The sequence below is a fragment of the Myripristis murdjan genome, chromosome 9 (assembly GCF_902150065.1).
Source record: "Myripristis murdjan chromosome 9, fMyrMur1.1, whole genome shotgun sequence".
Taxonomy (NCBI): Eukaryota; Metazoa; Chordata; class Actinopteri; order Holocentriformes; family Holocentridae; genus Myripristis; species Myripristis murdjan.
In genome coordinates this window covers 26,330,245-26,347,716 of record NC_043988.1, presented here as the reverse complement: position 1 = coordinate 26,347,716, position 17,472 = coordinate 26,330,245, and the positions used below count along the sequence as shown (strand labels likewise).

The 17,472-nt window shown below is 43.1% G+C and overlaps 1 protein-coding gene across 1 annotated transcript; it reads right to left on the bottom strand.

Moving 5' to 3' along the window:
* Positions 1 to 2,040: 2,040 nt before the first annotated feature.
* On the bottom strand, positions 2,041 to 15,537 carry LOC115365376 (E3 ubiquitin-protein ligase KCMF1-like). Its single transcript, XM_030060348.1, has 7 exons — positions 15,382 to 15,537; positions 13,283 to 13,450; positions 9,069 to 9,208; positions 8,263 to 8,364; positions 6,345 to 6,525; positions 3,983 to 4,301; positions 2,041 to 3,832 (listed from the first exon to the last, which is right to left on the bottom strand). Exons 1-7 carry the CDS (start codon positions 15,395 to 15,397, stop codon positions 3,505 to 3,507), a joined length of 1,254 nt encoding a protein of 417 aa, XP_029916208.1. The 5' UTR covers positions 15,398 to 15,537; the 3' UTR covers positions 2,041 to 3,504.
* Between the last annotated feature and the right edge of the window lie 1,935 nt (positions 15,538 to 17,472).

Sequence of the window (17,472 nt, the reverse complement as noted above, 5' to 3'; positions counted from 1 at the left end):
TACGGCAACCAGCTAACTTTAAGGCTTCCACTTCAATAAATCTGCCAGGTCCTTTCAGCTGCAGGCCCGTATAGCACAGATAATAACTCAGTGACTTGGCACACATTGCACTTGTTTAGGTTGCCAGCAGTGTGACTGTGCTGAACACGGAGGGCTGCTGGTTTGATGCAACACATAATGAACAGGAGGCACAATTTATACTCAGGGGGATAATGGCTGGCATTTCTTGTTGCTCGTCAGCATTGCAGCAATCGTAACAGCATCTCAAACGGTGCAAGGTACATTTTTCACACTGGGTTTGAGGCCCCCGTTTATTAGACATAAGAACTTCAGAACTGTGATTTCCTGTTTTTGTGGTTAACTTAAAGTATGAGACAGAATGGCTACTGCAGTGTTGAGAAAAAAACATGTCTCCCCCCCTTGAGCCCCAGATATAGGTTTAGTGAATGATGAAAACAGGCTTCACCACAAACAGCAAGGATAATTTCAAGCAGGGATAGGCAATCAGCCATGAGCCGTGTTCCCATGCCAGTGAGAGACAGTCCTGGTTGGCTGGACTGGAAAACCTGCAGGCTCTCAGCACTTTGCGGTACATGGTCACCCATCCCTGATTTAAACCATTAAGCCTGATTTAGATCATTAAACCACTTTGGTCACACGGTGTTTTTGAAAATCCACTGCAATTGCTGTATTATAAACCTTATTTATAGTAACGCTTCTACTTCTGAATGCCACACGCAGCCATTGAACTCAGATTTTCCTCATTTGTGGAGAGAATCCAACCCACTTCCCTCAGGGAACCGCAGGATTAATCAAACAGACTGAACATTTTAATGCCACGCAACTTAAGCTTTTTCTACTGTAACAGAAGTCTCTGCTCCATGCACACACACACACACACACACACACACACACACACACACACACACACACACACACACACCGCACACTATCGCTCTGGTTATTGTTTTATTAAATGCATATGTTTCTGAATTATTTGCTTCTTGCATACTGCACTAATGCAACTTTTCTTATTTGCTTTAAAAACAATTTTGTTCTGTTAAGTTGTTTTGATAAAGTAGTTTAATTGATGTATGTGAATTAGAAGAATATTTTTTTGATAGACAACACCTATGTTTGTCCTCAGTGAAATAGGCTTTTGTCCCGTAGATCAGACTTTGGTGGGAATATCTGACCTGCATGACAAATAACTAAATTCTCACAAAGTTACCAAAAAGGCTCAAAAACTACCGTCCCACTGATTTTGCTGATGTTAGATATGGCTGCTTCATGTTTACAACGCAGACCACCAGTATGCATGTTGCCTGTTATGAACAAAACACACGTCAATGGGCTTAATAACCCCGTGCCACCAATTTGCCCGAAATGGCAGCTGTAATGTCACATATTTACTTAGTTTAGCATTTATTCCCCCTGTTCAAACACACGGTCTTCCAAGAAAAGGCACACAGCGATAAGCCTCAACAACCGCAGCTGCACTGACTGAAGGTCACCAGTGCGAGGTTGACTGAGTTCACAGAAAGAGAACGTCGTTTGGAGGCATTTATTGGCACTACAAACAAGAAAATTGTCATACGGTAAAAAGTGTGGGACACCGTCAGCCTGATTCTGAAATAGTAAGCACACACACGTTAATCAGAAGCAATGGCGTCCTGGCGTTTGGTGCCCAAGGTGAGATCATGCAAAGATGCCGTCAGTGCCTCTGCACTAAAAGGAAGATGTGACTCATCACAGTTGTGTCTGGGTGTAAAAAGCTGCTGTCACACCGCGTACGTAGACTGACAGCAGGAACCGAATTGGGCTTGCTTCAAACCAAATGTGATTTTTTAGTTTGGGATCCAGAACGTGACTGTGAAGCTCCTGTGCCTGTCACAAGTCCAGATGACATCAGCCGTCACTCTGACATCATTGCATAATCTACACCGGCATGAACACTACTCCTCTCTGTCATCATCACACTTCTCCATCCACTTGTGCTTTATTTTGAGCATTTCACTTGAAGGTGGCACTGCTGCTGTGAAGGAAGAAATGCATCAGATGAGACTACTTGTAAGATTGAACTTGACCTGTGAGATTTCATATAAGTGTTTCCTTTATTATTTTTTTTTTTAACCATACGCTGTACATGCTAGCCAGTAAATTAGCAACTGAGAAAACAAAAGAAAAAAAACAACAACAAAAAAACCAGAGAGCAGGATTGGGTTAGTTCATTTCCATCCAAAACATTTTTATTGTCCTCCAAACTGAAAGGTTTACCCTGTGATTTGGCTTGTTTATTGAGCCAAAAACATACATTGCATTTCTTAAGGTAGCAGTGGAGGCATACAAAGATCTTTTGTTTTGTTTTCTTACTGAGAGAAATAAATGGAAAGAGCATACAGGATTCTCTCCTTCAAGTCACATGTTGAATAATCTTTGCATTCATGAGCAATGGAGAGAGGATTAATTTCAGATCACAGGAAGCTGGAGAGAGTAGCGTCTGGTCTTACGAAAAGAGAGGGAAAAAACAAAAAGAAAAACATCCGTATCAAGACCAGGGTTGTGTTTCTTCCGCATTATAAAAGGATGAAAACGGTTACACTGAAGAGATTGTTACCATTACTTATCTCCTTTGCCTCAGAGTTGTATATCGCCTTTATGTAGAGCATCTGTAGTGTACACGGATGGACACTTCTCTGGATATGCAATTCAAAACCAAAGTGCCCACAGTTGATATAAAGCAAGGTCGCATGACCCAATACAGGTGATGTCACACAAAGGGGAGGGGGGGAGGGGGGTCTGAGACTGGATATGAACGTAACCAAAACTCGGCCAACAGTCTGTCTGTGTGTGTGTGTGTGGCGCAGAAATGTCACGGTTGTGGCAAACGACACCCTAAATTTACAGTTATTCGGGTGTCTGAGCAGAGAAAGACCTCCCCGTCTAGTGACTGTGCAGTTACTGTAAAAATGGGCACATGGTGATTTAAGCTCATGCTTAAGTTGTGGTAAACCATCCAAGCACTTCTTTAATTAATAACTATAAATACACAGCAGCGTTTTTGTCGGAGAGGTTTCAGTCTGCCTCCTCTCCCTGGGTGAGTGTGTGAGGACGTGTTTGTCTCTTAACAGCTAACTATGCTTGCTCACCTGCTAGAGGAAACACGGGTTATGTGGAATTGATTATCAACTTTCATATAATTTTTTTTTCTATAATATATTTATATAGTTATTTTTCCTTTCTCTCTCACACACCCACCTCGCTTGCTCACTTTCACATTCTCTCGTCTCACTACTTTTATTCAATGTACACAACGTAATAAACATGGGGATGAGTGTGGAGCGACAGAACTGAAATGACAATCACTGAGAAAACAAAAAAAAGGAAACAAAAACAAAACAAAAAGCCAAAAAGAACTGCAGTCTGTTTTTCATCCATTGGCAGTTGGACAGACACGGCGGTCAGCCCGTTACAATGGTGGTTTGGGGGGGAGCGGCCATGTCATCAAAGGGGCGGGGCGGGAGGCTCTTTCTTCGTTGTTGTTGTTTTAGTTGTTGTTTTCATCGTATTGGTAGCGGGGGTTGTCTCCTTGAGGTTCAGGTTCTCCAGTGCCACGTCCAAGGTCATGACCTCCACACAGCCCATGGCCTCGAAGTCAGCAAAATTCCGCAATGGCCTGTGACAGTCATCTTCATCCTCAGAGGAGGAAGCCGAGGCGTCCTCGTCAGGCAGCAGCGTCGACAGCAACAGCTCTGTCACAAACAGGCTCCGGTCGGCCCACTGGGCCTCGCACGCCTGCCGTTCTGACTCAGACAGTCGAGGTTCGCTCAGCCTGAGAGGGGAAGACAAAGTGAGCAGTGATGAGAACGAGGCGATGAGTAAAGGAGAGAGACATGACAAATTTGGCAACAGCAGAGACAACATCCCAAATTCAGACGATTACAAGAATGAGGGTGATCACAGATAAATACAACAGGCCAACCTGCTGAGTAGAAACTGGGAGCTATGTGCAGTGTGCTGTGCATTGGGCTCAGGGGGGCCCGGGTTGGGACTGGGGTTGGTATTGTGGTTGGCGTTGGGGTTGGGGTTGGCAGCAGCTGAGTTGGTGTTGAGGATTGCATTGGCGCGGCCGCCACCCCGGGTGGCATTGCGGGCCGTCTCGAGCTGCTGGCGCGCTGCTTGGGCCTGCTGACGCTCTAACTGGAGTTGCATCTGTAGCTGCTGGAGCTGAGAGGCCGAGGGACCCGAACTCAGCTGGCCGCCCGCAGAGCGCCTCACCCCGGACAACTGGGACAGGAGCTCTGGAGGAAGAACACAGAACAGAGAGACCCGTCGTCAGAACCTGTTGTGGAGAGGCTGAAGGAAAACAAGACTGGGCAAGCCTAGTTTAGCTGGATCGCCACTGCATCCAAGGATGCAGACGAAACAACAAATAAAATTACAACTTACCCTCATCTCTCTGTAGTTAAGCTACTACAAAGTAATGACAGCTCAAGATAGTAAACCGAAGAGTTGTGTAAATACTGCTGCTGATGGAGCTATAAATAACAGTAACACATGCATTCGAGCAAGAACTGCCAACATGGAGGAATGAGGAAACAGTCTTATAACTCACCCCTGTGTTGCAAGCTTGCATCACCCCCTGAACCATCAATACTGGTTAATATAAAAGCTAACAGTCAATCATCTGGTCAGAAACCCAGCCAAGTCTAACAAATAGTTACAGAAATACACAGCAAGGCTGCATACCTACACAAAACCCAGCCAGCTGTCTCTTCGGTGGTCAGCAAGTATGCTTCCTGAGTGTTTGTGTGGCAGTGAGAGGCAGGGGAGATTTCTACAGCAGGACTCAGTGTCTACTCACAGTTCTTCTAATTATCAGTTCCTATACTGGTTGCTGTCTGGGCTCATGAAGAAAGGAGATGCTGTGTCTGACATTTATTCAAATTGCTTACCATACACTTTATCCTGCCACAGGACATTATCCTGCTCATACCTTGCCTAGGTTGATACATAAGGAGTGCCAATTCACTTCAAATTCATTTTAATACATTTGGCCTTTGGAGTTAAAAATCTTCTTCCTAGCAATATCTCTGTTTTCCTGGTAACACCAGAAAGTTCAACTAATACTTGGGATGTGATCACTACCATCTCCTCATACCCTTTTCACACTGTATCAGTGGACCTGTGAAAAATATTAGCTGTCCATCACTAACAGGGTTGACTTGGGTAAGTTGACCCTGCCAAATGACCCTAAAGAGACCAGGGTGACACACTGCTCTGCTTGGTGTGAAAGTTCAGCGCCTAACCACGGTCACGGGGCCACTCTTCTCTGGCTCGTTTTCACCAGTACACAAGTGTGAGCTAAAAGGAGCACCCTGAAAGAGTGGTCCTCACAGAGTTGAGACATGACAGCAACCCCACAAGCTATCCCTGAAATATGCAACAGAGAAAGCTACAGACAGCTGGGGAGGGGGGAATTAAAGACCTTCTCTCAATTTGAGAGCAGAAGAAATTCACAACTGCATAACCGGCATAGTGAGGGATTTGGTAATCTCCTCTGCCTTTGACAGCAATGTAAAAGTAGGAGATACAGACCCTTGAATGTGCTCACTGGCCAATAGTCAATAAAGCCATGTAAAAAAACTTAATAATAACATAGCAATGGACGAGGTTATCAAGGTCTAATCTAGATGTGAAGGAAATTCAAACAAACTTTAGCCTGCTTAGTGCTACAGACAACACATGTGGGAATCAGAAGACATGGTCTGAGTGTATGTATGACAGAGTGATACCAGTGAGCTTGTTAGTCTAACAGTCTGTCAGGCGGGTCAACCACCCAGCAGGTACAGCAGGCCATTAGAGAGTAGGGGTGCATCGACCAGTGCCCTGTCTGTGAGGCAGACTGGAGCAGGGCCACTCATTATGGCACAGCTGGAGCTGACATGGCAAGTGCCAGGCGCTGAACCGGATTAAAATTGGGAATAGGATAAACAAGTAATTGCCACGGCAACATCTCTACCCACGCATTTCTTTACTGTCTGGGCAGCCTGCCAAGTGCATACTGAAATATGAACATAGCATGGTGAGTTTTCTAAGCCATGTGCATAGTACGGCTTCTAATAAGACAATTCATAAATACATGTCTGTGTGACTACCTATCAAATTCATATATTGTGCATTCTGACCCACGAAACAGCCCATATCCTGTGCAGCTGAGAGAACAGAAGTATTTGTTTTTTGCCACAAGCTGCATGGCTTCTTGTTTGGCAGCTGTGTGCCTCGGAGCGAGCCTACGCAGTCTGTAGCATGCATGTGTATCTCGTCTGTGTTGTGTGACTAACCTGCTATGGGGTCCATAGCCTCTCTGCTGTAGCTGGAGCTTTGTGAGGAGCTCTGACTGGTGGAGAGCCCCCCTGTGGTGCTGCTGGTGAAGTGCATGTTAGACCTCCGGGCACGAGGACCGCCCAGACCACGCCCAGGGTGGAACATCCTCCTCACGTGCCGCACCCCACTGGACTCATCGTACAGCTCGCCATTAAGGAATACATGCACAGATTGACATGAAAACACAGCCACTTCTCCTCCTCCACATTCACACCACACTCCGGTCTGATGAACCGGCTGATAAGCAAGACAGTCTGACTCTGTAGACTCTTTACTTCTTCCTCAGGCAGACTGCCCAAATGCTGCCCGGTGGTACGAGACACCTTCAAACACGCGTACAAAAGTAGTTGCTCTTTTTTTTTTGGTTAATCACTTATATTTCAGTCTTTGCATCCTGTATTTTTGGCAGAGCACAATGGTAATAATCATTTTTGTGAAAAGGGATCTACAAATAACTTGACTTTTGAAGAAATTTCTATTACTCACAACCCACAGGAAACACTTAGCCCTGGGACCAGTAATGAAACCTGGTGTCCACCATTTTATGTACATGGTTCACTGCTGGACTGCAGTGGCAATATCAAACAGCATCTGAGTTCTTCAAAAATGTTTCTTCTCCTGGCTTTCCTGACATACAACAGCTCGTACTTATATGGATTGCAGTCACAAATCAATTCTTATCTCATCAGTGATTTCAATTGTCAAGGAATAAAACTATAATATGCACATTTTTAGAAAAGGGTGTAGCTGACTGATACACTTGAGGCCACCTTCATTTTTTCACAAACACAGCAGACCACCCAGTTTGTCCCCAGGAATACATAATCAGTCTGAATCAGAGAGGAAACGAATCCCACTGGAAAGAATGTCTTTCACAATTAAGTGGAAAAAAATTACTGTGATTCAAGGCAACATTATGATGTGTACAGTAAACGGTGTTCACTGTAAAACCTAAGCAAGACTTAAACATTTTCTTTTCATGAAAAAAAAATGTTCTCAGAGTTTGAACGCTGTGGCTTCAGACTCTGATGTGAAAACCAGCAGGAAATTGTGTGACGAAACTGTTGAAAACCCAACAAAGGAACCATAGATGTTTAGAGAAGAAACACCCTGTGTGGTCCTGCATGTCAGGCATTTAATGGACAAATTGTATAATGTTAACAGCAAGATGTGGATAAAACCAAGCCATAATCATTTGCTATATGCTTGTATGATTCACTGTCATCACGGCATTTTGCCTGTTTGAAGCCGTGGTAGGAAAACAGGAGGATGAATGCACTTAGTCCACCCTCTTCCCACAAACCACCGAGCCAGTGGCAATCAGTGTGCAACTGATCATCATCTCAGAGCAAAGCCCTCCTGCTGCTCGCCTCAACTGGTCAGAGCTGAATACGTCTGAAACCCAGTAGAGAAATGGCATTAGCAATATTGCTGAGAATCTTGACATGTCATCTTACCAATTTGTTTTCACAAAACATGGAAATAACTTTGGCTACGTTCAAATGGCTTTAATATTGTGAACAAAATGTAAAGAAATATCTCCCCAAATGTGTCCGTGTCACTAAACGAATACCTCGGTTCAATACCATCTTAAAATTAAAGGGCAATCTAGAGTACATTGATTGGCTTCGGATTCATTTGGATGTGACCCTCCATCACCCTCAGGTCAGCTGTGTAAAGGTAAAACATAAAACACAAAAACCCTACATACACTAGTTTCCACACAGAAACCTAAGGATCTCTACTTTTGCTTCAAAGACAAAATGGAATCGGAATTCAACTGCTGCTCTCAATATTGGCCAACTGTCAACGTAAATGCTGCAGCCAGAATACAGTTGTAGTTTGAGGGGGCAAACAGACACTTGAAAAGGATATCAAGTCTCTAGGTGCTCTGTGTTCAAGTGTGAGATGAGCAGCAAAGTCATCCGTCACATGATTAGGGTCGCCACCTGGCAGTGCTGCACATATGGGACAGATCTGTACGACAGGAAGAGAAAGCAAGCACAAAAATAACAGCACATTTCATCAAACTGAACAGTAAACAGTGGGTGCAGGGCTGGATTCTCTGGAATAAACACCAAGACCGTAAATATCTACAAATGCCATATTCAAACAGGAAGGGAAAGCAAGATGCAAGATGCAGTAGTGTGTTGAGGTCCACATTATCCATAGTTCCCACATTTACTAGGATGCCAACTATAAGTACTTCAATTACATTCAGCCTTTTTCTGTCAAACAAAGTGATTCAAAACCATCTTATTAGCAAGTAAGTATGGTCAACAATATGGTCAGCATTTCTAACCAGGCACACAGCTTACCCGACATCACTTGCATTTCATGTTTTAACACTTCACATCAGGAAGTAGGTTTTTAACACTCTAGACTAAATATGAACAGCAGCAACAGAAATTATGTAAGCTGTGATAAAGACAATATGCTAAATTCAGACATTCAGACCCCCAGAATTCTCCAGTATAAAAGGGAACATTCTCAGATATTCATTAAATTTACTCTGTCATAAATGTTGAAAAATATTCTGGGGCATGTGAGGATTTCTAGGCTCTCCCAAAGGGGCACAATACACATGGACATTTTTTCGGTTGTTCAAGTCTGCGAGTACCTTCACACATCCAAGTGGGGCAAGAATGGCAGGTGAATGTGAGGCTCCAGCACCAACTCACCACTTCTGTAGAGGTCTCTGTGTGCTCGGCAGCCACATGCTCCTGCAGGGAGATCTCCGTGTAGCCCATCCTGCCACAGTAGGGACATGTGAAGGCCTGGGGCTGCTCCACAGAGAAGGCCTCTCCACCGTAGTACAGGTCTGGCGGGGAACCAACATGAACAACATGAGTTTCAGTGGTCTGGCGTGGTTTAACTGCCAGCCCATTTTAGGCACTGGGACATAGGAAACAGCATCTTCTGTTGTGGCTTCTGCAACAGTTTGTACTATTTCCTGGCAGACTGTAAAACAACGTTTCCAATGTGTGAAAGGCTGCTGTGCATCCGATTTCACAGCACCAATTTGTAACAGTCCTCACAGAGTTATTGGACCAGTCACCTAAAAATCAAAAGAAAATGACCCAGGCTATTTCAGTAGAAATCAATATGCTCCTGTTTTTTTTTCCAAAATTGTCCTTATATTACACCAAATGAATAGCAAACCCAACAGAGAATGCAAAGATGACGTCACGCCACGCTGCACACTAGCTCACGTTCACCATCTTCCGAGGAATGTTTGTTTACTACCCGTTACCTAGCACCTGTCACTTTCATTCAGAAAGAAAAAGCTGAATGGCTTAGTTATGATCAAGAGGGGAAGAAATGGATGCATGAAAGGAAAATGAAAATGGACCGTACTGGGAAAAAACTACATTTCAGCGCAAAAAGAAAGATTTCCAGAAAAATTATGGGTGATTAAGTGATATAGATCTTTATTAGTTAGTAGCTCAGGACTGGATTTTGGAGCTGATGAATTACCACCACTCACATATCCGCACACTGTGAACTAACTAGTGTTTGGTTTAAGTGCATACACTTTGCATGAGTTCAGAAATTATAACTCATTGGAGGAGGATGAACAGTTTTCCAGTGGATGGGTGCAAGATCTGCAAATTCACAAGCTGGAGAACAGCACAGTTCAACTCACAAAGGTATGGTGACACTCTTCCTAGCCCTCATTGCCGGTTAGAGAACTACATAAATGCCCTTGCAGAGCAGAGAAAAATAAGAAGCCTTAACGTTTTTAGGCCATAGTTAGTGACCAGGTGATTCGCTCCAGGTTCAAGGCACACCAGTCCATATCCAACCGGCTACCAACCAGAGAACTCACCTGACTGAAAATGTAGAGAGCAGACTTTCATCAACAAAGGAATTTTTTTGAATGTTATGGATTTTCTTCTAACAGCTGCCACCCATGTCATCAAACGTCGTTTTGATAGCTTATGAGCTGCCAACTCCTAAGGACCTTTATAATTTATCAGCCTCATTTTTCTCCATACCTTTGTTTCGCACGTAAATGAGTTTTTCCCAGTAGGGTCCTTTTTCATTTTCCTTTCATTTATCCTGGCCGGGGCAGTGTCTTTCTGTGTGGAGTGTGCATGTTCTCCCTGTGTTTGTGATGGTTTCCTCCAGGTGCTCCCCACCATCCAAAATAAATAAATAAATAAAGCAGTATGCTGGGTTAATTCTCCTGTCAGTGCCACTGACCAAGGCGCAGTCATAGAACTGGACTTGATCCCTGGGGGCGCTGCACGTTAGCTGCCCACTGCTCCTGATAGTTAGGATGGGTCAAAATGCAGTGAAAGAATTTCCCTATAGGGATCAATAAAGGTTACCCCTTTAAACCTTTCTTTCTCCTCTATATGTGGCCCTGAGTTTTTTCCACATAGTGAGGAAAGAAATGAGGAATGAGGAAAAAACATATTTTGTGATCAATTTTTCCCCAGCTTGATATTGCGATCTGCTGCAGCAGTCTTTCCTGCAGCAGTACTGCCCCGCCATGTTGATTTTGACAGTTTTCAGCCAAACAAAACGGGAAGGATAAAGGAGACGGAGTTTGATTACATACGTGATCCTCGGAAGATGGCGCCCAGGGCCCAACATGCAAGGAAGCATGACGTAACTTCACATTCTTTATACTGTATTTTTCCCCCATTTTCTTTTTCTATTAGATTTTATGTTGACACCTGGACCAAGAGAAATTTCCTGTATGTTTTACATGGCGAAAGCTTTGAGACTGATTAAAAGATGAACCCCTAATCTCAGTAAATGTACACTGAGCACTATGGAATTTAAACTGGAATATTTCTACACCAACTTTAAGCAGGCGTTCACACTGATCCATTATGTGTGTGTGTGTCTTCTCAATTTATTTTCGATGCGAACTCTCTACTGTCCTGACAGGGCTGATGATGTGTGCTCCTTATTTCTATTAGATTTCTATTCATTTTGACAGGCAGAGAGTTCAACCCAGTTGAACTTTTTGTGGCTAGACGGATTCATTACCATCTGTTCAGCCAATTAGAGGCATTCCTACTTTTGTTTTGGGGAAAATACCAGCAAACACTGAAACAACACAGTGTACATCATTCCAGCGGTAGGACACAGGGGATTACAAAAAGAAAGATCAATCTGAGCAAGCCTGGCATCATCATGGGATGACTGCAGGTCAGTTTGATTTATACTGTAAAGTCTGTTTCTTCTATTTTTCATGATATGTTACTGTTATGACCGCAGCCTTCATGATATGTTTCTCCACACTGTAGTTTTGCCTATGCCAACACTACAGCCCAATACACAGAAAAATTATCAGTCAGAAATTCTGTTCAATATCTGATGGATCAATGTGGCTGAACCCTGAATCCTATTTTGCATGTCACAATAATGGGAAATCCTGATCAGTGAGCCATGGCTGCAGTCCTGCTGTATCACTTTCACACTAAAATATAGATAACACAAACAAACCCTGTAAACAGCCTTGTAGGCTACAGGATTACAACTATACATTAGTATTAGCACACGCGTCTTATTTTGAAATGTGACCTGCGTGCCGTGTACGGGCCATGTGTCACATGGACACAGACAGCATTTGCAGCAGGAAAATGGTGGACCTGGACACGTGTGTAAAATGGTATAAGTTTGTTTGAACACAATTGAGTTACTGAGTGTCTATTTTTCCACATATCTGTTTACATATATATTCAAGGGGCAAGGCATCATAACAGCACCACTTTTTCCACCAGCTGATTCATTATACTGGCTACACTCGGAGTCAAGATGCTAGTGGATGCAAATGAAATGCAGCAAACTCTCTAGGTGCTCTTTGGGCCAGACGAGCCACTCCTAAGTGATTTGAGAAAAGCCTTCCATCTGACCAGAATGGCATTGTCATTCTGGTCAGATGAACATTGACATGACATTCTTTTTCATCAAAAAACGTGAAAAAAGGAAAGATTGCAAAGATAGCTATTAGTGGTTCATCCTTGTTATGAATTGCCCAGCTATAAATAATTTTCTGAAACCTATCTGTGATGGTGCTCAATTAAACAAGAAAAGAGAACATCGACATAAAAGTCACAATTACACAGCATTTTGAGCTCATCTTGTTTCCCTAAATGTGATGTATTTTCTGGTGGAACATGTCTGTGGGGTGGGGCATAAGACAAAGCAGGTGCATTCAGTAGTGCAAACCAAAGGGATATCATCAATAAGGGAGAGAAAAAGTTTAGAGTGAGGGCAAAAGCAAGCATCCGGTTTGCGACTAAAACAAAGTGTTGTGTTGGCTTTAATTGCCTCAAGGTGCACAGGCTGACCAGCCGAACTAGTCAAAATTTCTGCATACCTCTGTTCACCACCCCCAATACATAAGCACTTGCAATCAGTCAATGTCACATGACTGCTTGTGCTTTTTTTCATGTCCTTTGGGGCACCTGCTGCAGGTTTATTTCCTCTGCTTACAATGAATTTGTCTCCACTCTGCTTATTTCCAAGATAAATCAGTTTGAGGCAAAACCTGCTAAAGTTGTGGGTGAATATGTGGATTTATGTTACCATGCAACCAGGGACGTAAAAAGGACATGCAGCTGACAGCAAATTCCTGCAGAGAAATCTCAAACCAGCGGGGTGTCAACAATCCCAATTTGTGCAAGGAACCTTTGAAAAACTTGTATGAGCAATTAGGGGGTCACCACCACTAGAACATTCATTTCCTATTTTCTCCAATCTCGTATCTCAATGTTAACCCTGCAGTTTGCAAACTGCCTCATCTAAAACCAACAAACCTCAGGCCATAAGGAATACAGACATCTTCCTCACAGCACCGTGTGCAAATTCAACTGTCTCAACTATACTACCACCTTAAGGCCTGCTGACAAAAACAGTTACAGTCAGGACTTACCAAAGTCAACTCGAGTTAATATACACTGCATGGGATGCTCTGTGGTGTGTCTGGTTGTGGTAGCTCCGCTCTCATAGCATGATGCACACAGGTCGTAGTCGTAGCAAATTAAACATTTGTATCGTCGACCTCTGAAGTTGCCTTTCAAACATGCATCACAGCTTACACCTGGAGTAAGACACAAATAATAAGAAATTATAACACAAGATAGGAGAAAGGAAAGGTCTGCCATTTAATACTCATGTCATGCTCAGTAGGGTTATTCTGCACTGTGTAATTTGACTGGTAATGTGTAACTACTCCTAAATGTAGTGACTGATGATGCTTTGTTGCTAAAGTAAGAGTCAATATTACCAAAAACCTGGAAGATAACATGCAACAACATTAACACGTCCTCCACATTACATGATGTAGTCATGATTGGACATTTTCTGAACCAATTCTGGCCAATTTTTTACACTGTGAAATTTGGCTAAAACCAATTTTTCACAATCCTGGCGAGTCTAATTTTTCAATGTTTCCAATGAACTTTTAGCATGTATCTAACTTTTAAAAATACCTTTACCCATCCAGATACCCAGAAAAGTGAGTAATTGCCTCCTGACAAAAAGAGGCAAACAGGTAAGATACTGCAAACATAAATAGCAGGGAATTTTTTTTTCTCCCGTGGCAGCAGACAGCTGGCTTTTTGTGATATTCTAATAGATGACAAACAGGTGTTGCAAATGTCTTGCATTTTCCTGTACCAAGTTGGCTGATCAAAATTAAAGAGCATATCTGGCAGAGTTCATCAACATCCAATCACTGTGTGCATCCCAAGGCTCAATACATTAAAGTCATTCCTCAGCTGCATACAGCAATCTTCTTGTAGTCTCACATTGGTGACACACAAACTGGACTGCCATGTGTCCCTGTTTCAAATATAATTCCACACACCACCCGCCTCATTCATAAAGCAACTCTCAACACAATATCCAGCTCACAGAGCAACAGGGGAGCCCTCCAAAAACACACTCAACATTGTTTAACGTGATGTTTATAAGAAGCGGTATATCCACTATGTTCAAGTCCAAGCATTTCTTGATTGACTACGACAGTCGTGCAGCCTGGGTGTATTGTATGACACCAGGCAGTCTAAACTCCCTCATATCTCCATTCATAGCTAGCTGGAAAAGCTGTAAGTGTTAACCTGATCCTGCGTAGCTGGCAGCTAACAAGTCGCTGTCACATTGATGTTGGTGACAGTAAAATTCAGTCAGTCCGCCTTGAATCACGAGTTACTTACTGATACAAACACTGCTGACCGCAAAGTTAACAACAACACAGACGTGGAAAATAGAGGCCGTATGGGCCTAATCGTGCACCAAAACCCTTTACTTTCTGGGAAACAGATGGACATTTAACAAATAAATCGGCTATATGAGCCAATATGCCGGGTTAACTTTAACTAACGCAACTCTCCAGCTAACACCAGCTGAGTCAAACACCGGTAATGCTGATAATCTAGCGTTAATTTGACACGAACTTCATTGCCAACAAGGTTGGCCACAAGGACGAGGTTACTGTTAGCTTGCAAGACTTGGCTCGGCAGGCCAACTTTTACCAAGAAGGAAGATGAAACTAGCGCATGTTGACCATATGACAAGCTTCGCCTCAGCAACGCTATCTGTTTCCCATTCTCGGCACTCCCCCTACCAAACTAGCTCGCTAACGTTAACCTATAACCTATCAAGCGTTAACGTTTGCTATAAAGCTAGCTGCCGTGCTAGCATAGTCGGCTAACGCTAGCTAGCTCCTTCCGCTTATTTGTCAGCGCTGTTTTGATCGAGTAACACACACTATATGCACTGTGTGAAATGCAAACGGCAAGTAAAGGACGGATGAATGCGACGTACGCTTTGTAGCGATAAGCTGCCCCGCAACACTGTAACGCGACAGACGTCTAACCTTTTACTGGTATGCTAACACTAGCCAACGACAGCTAGGATGATGCTAAACGCTTGGCTAGCTAACGTTAGCAAGCGGTGCTCTGACAAACGTGACTGCATATACGGTAAGCCCTGACTTGCTCACGCTACATTATGCACATTTATTCTTACCTTCATGACGGGACATCCTACGAACAGTAACGCAGCCCTCTGTTCGGGCTCCCTGGCTGATAATACGGAGTAATATTGTTAGCCGAAGAGAAGAGAAGCCGGGGTTGGCTGGCTATCCCTGGCCTCTTCCCTTGTGAAGGATCCGGTCTGGCAGACTGCCCCCTCCGCCTCCTGCTGTGTCACCGTCAGCTGCGCGGGCGGCGTCAGCCACACGGGGGCGCAGTTGTCTCACGTTTGACATGATTTCTGCTGAGGGATGCGTTTCAGATTCACAATCAAGAGTCATATATACTGTATTAAACCACGAGGGCCAAATTAGGGCCAGTTCAGTTGTTCAAACTCTCAAGATAAGAATTAAATTACAAGAAATAGAAAAAAGTATGTGTAATATGCATAAAGTAAGCGCATTGTGTAGAAAGCTGTAAAAAATGTAAGTGCATTATGTCTAAAAATGTGCATCACCATGTATACAAAGGGATATTGCACTTTTGAATTGTTGTCAAGTCCTACAGGTATAAGGTATTGCACAGTTAAATGGTTAAATAAACACTGTAAATAGTGTACATTTATGCAGTTTGTTAACCCAGGCCTTCTGACCTGCCATCCACGCCTTACAAAGTCTCATGGCCACAGGAAGATTGATTCGCTAGTGCACTCGGTTGTGCATCTTGGTGATTTGCACCCTAAAACAATGACTCCATGGCAGAGTAAAGGGGTGTGATTCATCCAATGGATACCAGAGAGTACAAAGCAAAACGAGGATTAGTTGAATTTCACTACTTCACACATTTAATTTTTAAAGTAGACAAATGATTGCTTTAATCCGATCTCTCACTTGCCACTGTCTATGCGCTTGTCATATTAATGGACAGCAAAACACCTCTCAGAGGGGTTTCCTGGGACAAAGTATTTATCGAATGGGGATTTGTGAGCAAAATCATCTCTATCTGGGGGTCTGTGACACAGAGGACCTTGGGAACCCCTGCCCTAAAATTGGACTCAGAGCTTGTGGCCTTGGCCGGTCTTGGTTAGTGATATATCCCAAGACAAAGAGCCACATGTTAGAGAAGTGTTATATCATTTAATAGCATTAAATGTCACTACATACTGGGTACATGTCATATTAATAATTGCAGAAATACATAACATAAAAACTAAACGCCTATCACCTGTTAGTCTCGTGAGAGCCAACAGGGAACATGAGCTTCAACCAAAACTCACTCATCTTGTCTTCTAACATTTAAAGAAACATTTCATTTTTGCATCGACTTTGGAGGCAGACTCTCCGTGCTCTAAATTACATAGAACAATTCAAAATTAATGCAAAATCAAGTCTGGGTTACCAGTTGTTCTACAAGTAATATGAATGTAGAATTTAACTGCAGATCTCGGTGCTATCTCCCAACATTACACTTGCGCACATGCAGCGTATTGTTTTTTTAGATCCAGTTAGCTTTCTAGAGAACAAGTTCCCATTAAAATACTACAAGCCAGGGTGAAACAAAAAAATAAGCTCATAGCAATATTTCTGAGAGGAAATATTGCACTACACAACTCCTGGCCAGTTGGCACAGAAGGCAGTTGTCTTTCCTATTCCACTTTCTGCAAAAAGGAAAACTGCCTGCCAAAAATAAGTGGCACCAGTACAATCTGGCACAATTCTTTAGTCAGCCAAGTTTCCAGCCTTGACCTGACATATTTTGTAATGGAAACATTGTAAGTTTGAATGACAATGCACTAACTAGAGAGCATGACACCAGTGCTTCACCACACTGTGTGGCTATCACAAAGTCTCCCATGAGCCAGAGTACTGGACCAAGGGACCAAGGGCAAAAACAATGTAGGGTGAAAGTAGCTTTAAAGACAAAATATGGATTTTTTTGAAGTCCCCTGCCTTCAGGACTAACCAAGGAGTGTTCCATGGCATCTAAAAGGTTTTGAACTAGCGTTTTGGAGACACGGTATGCCGTCTCTTGAATTTGTTCCTGGGTAATAGTACTGGAAAATGGGATGAACAACTATTTCTCTGTAAGTTACAGATCCATACAACAAGTTTTGTCTGATGCAATAAAATATTTTGCATGTACTTTT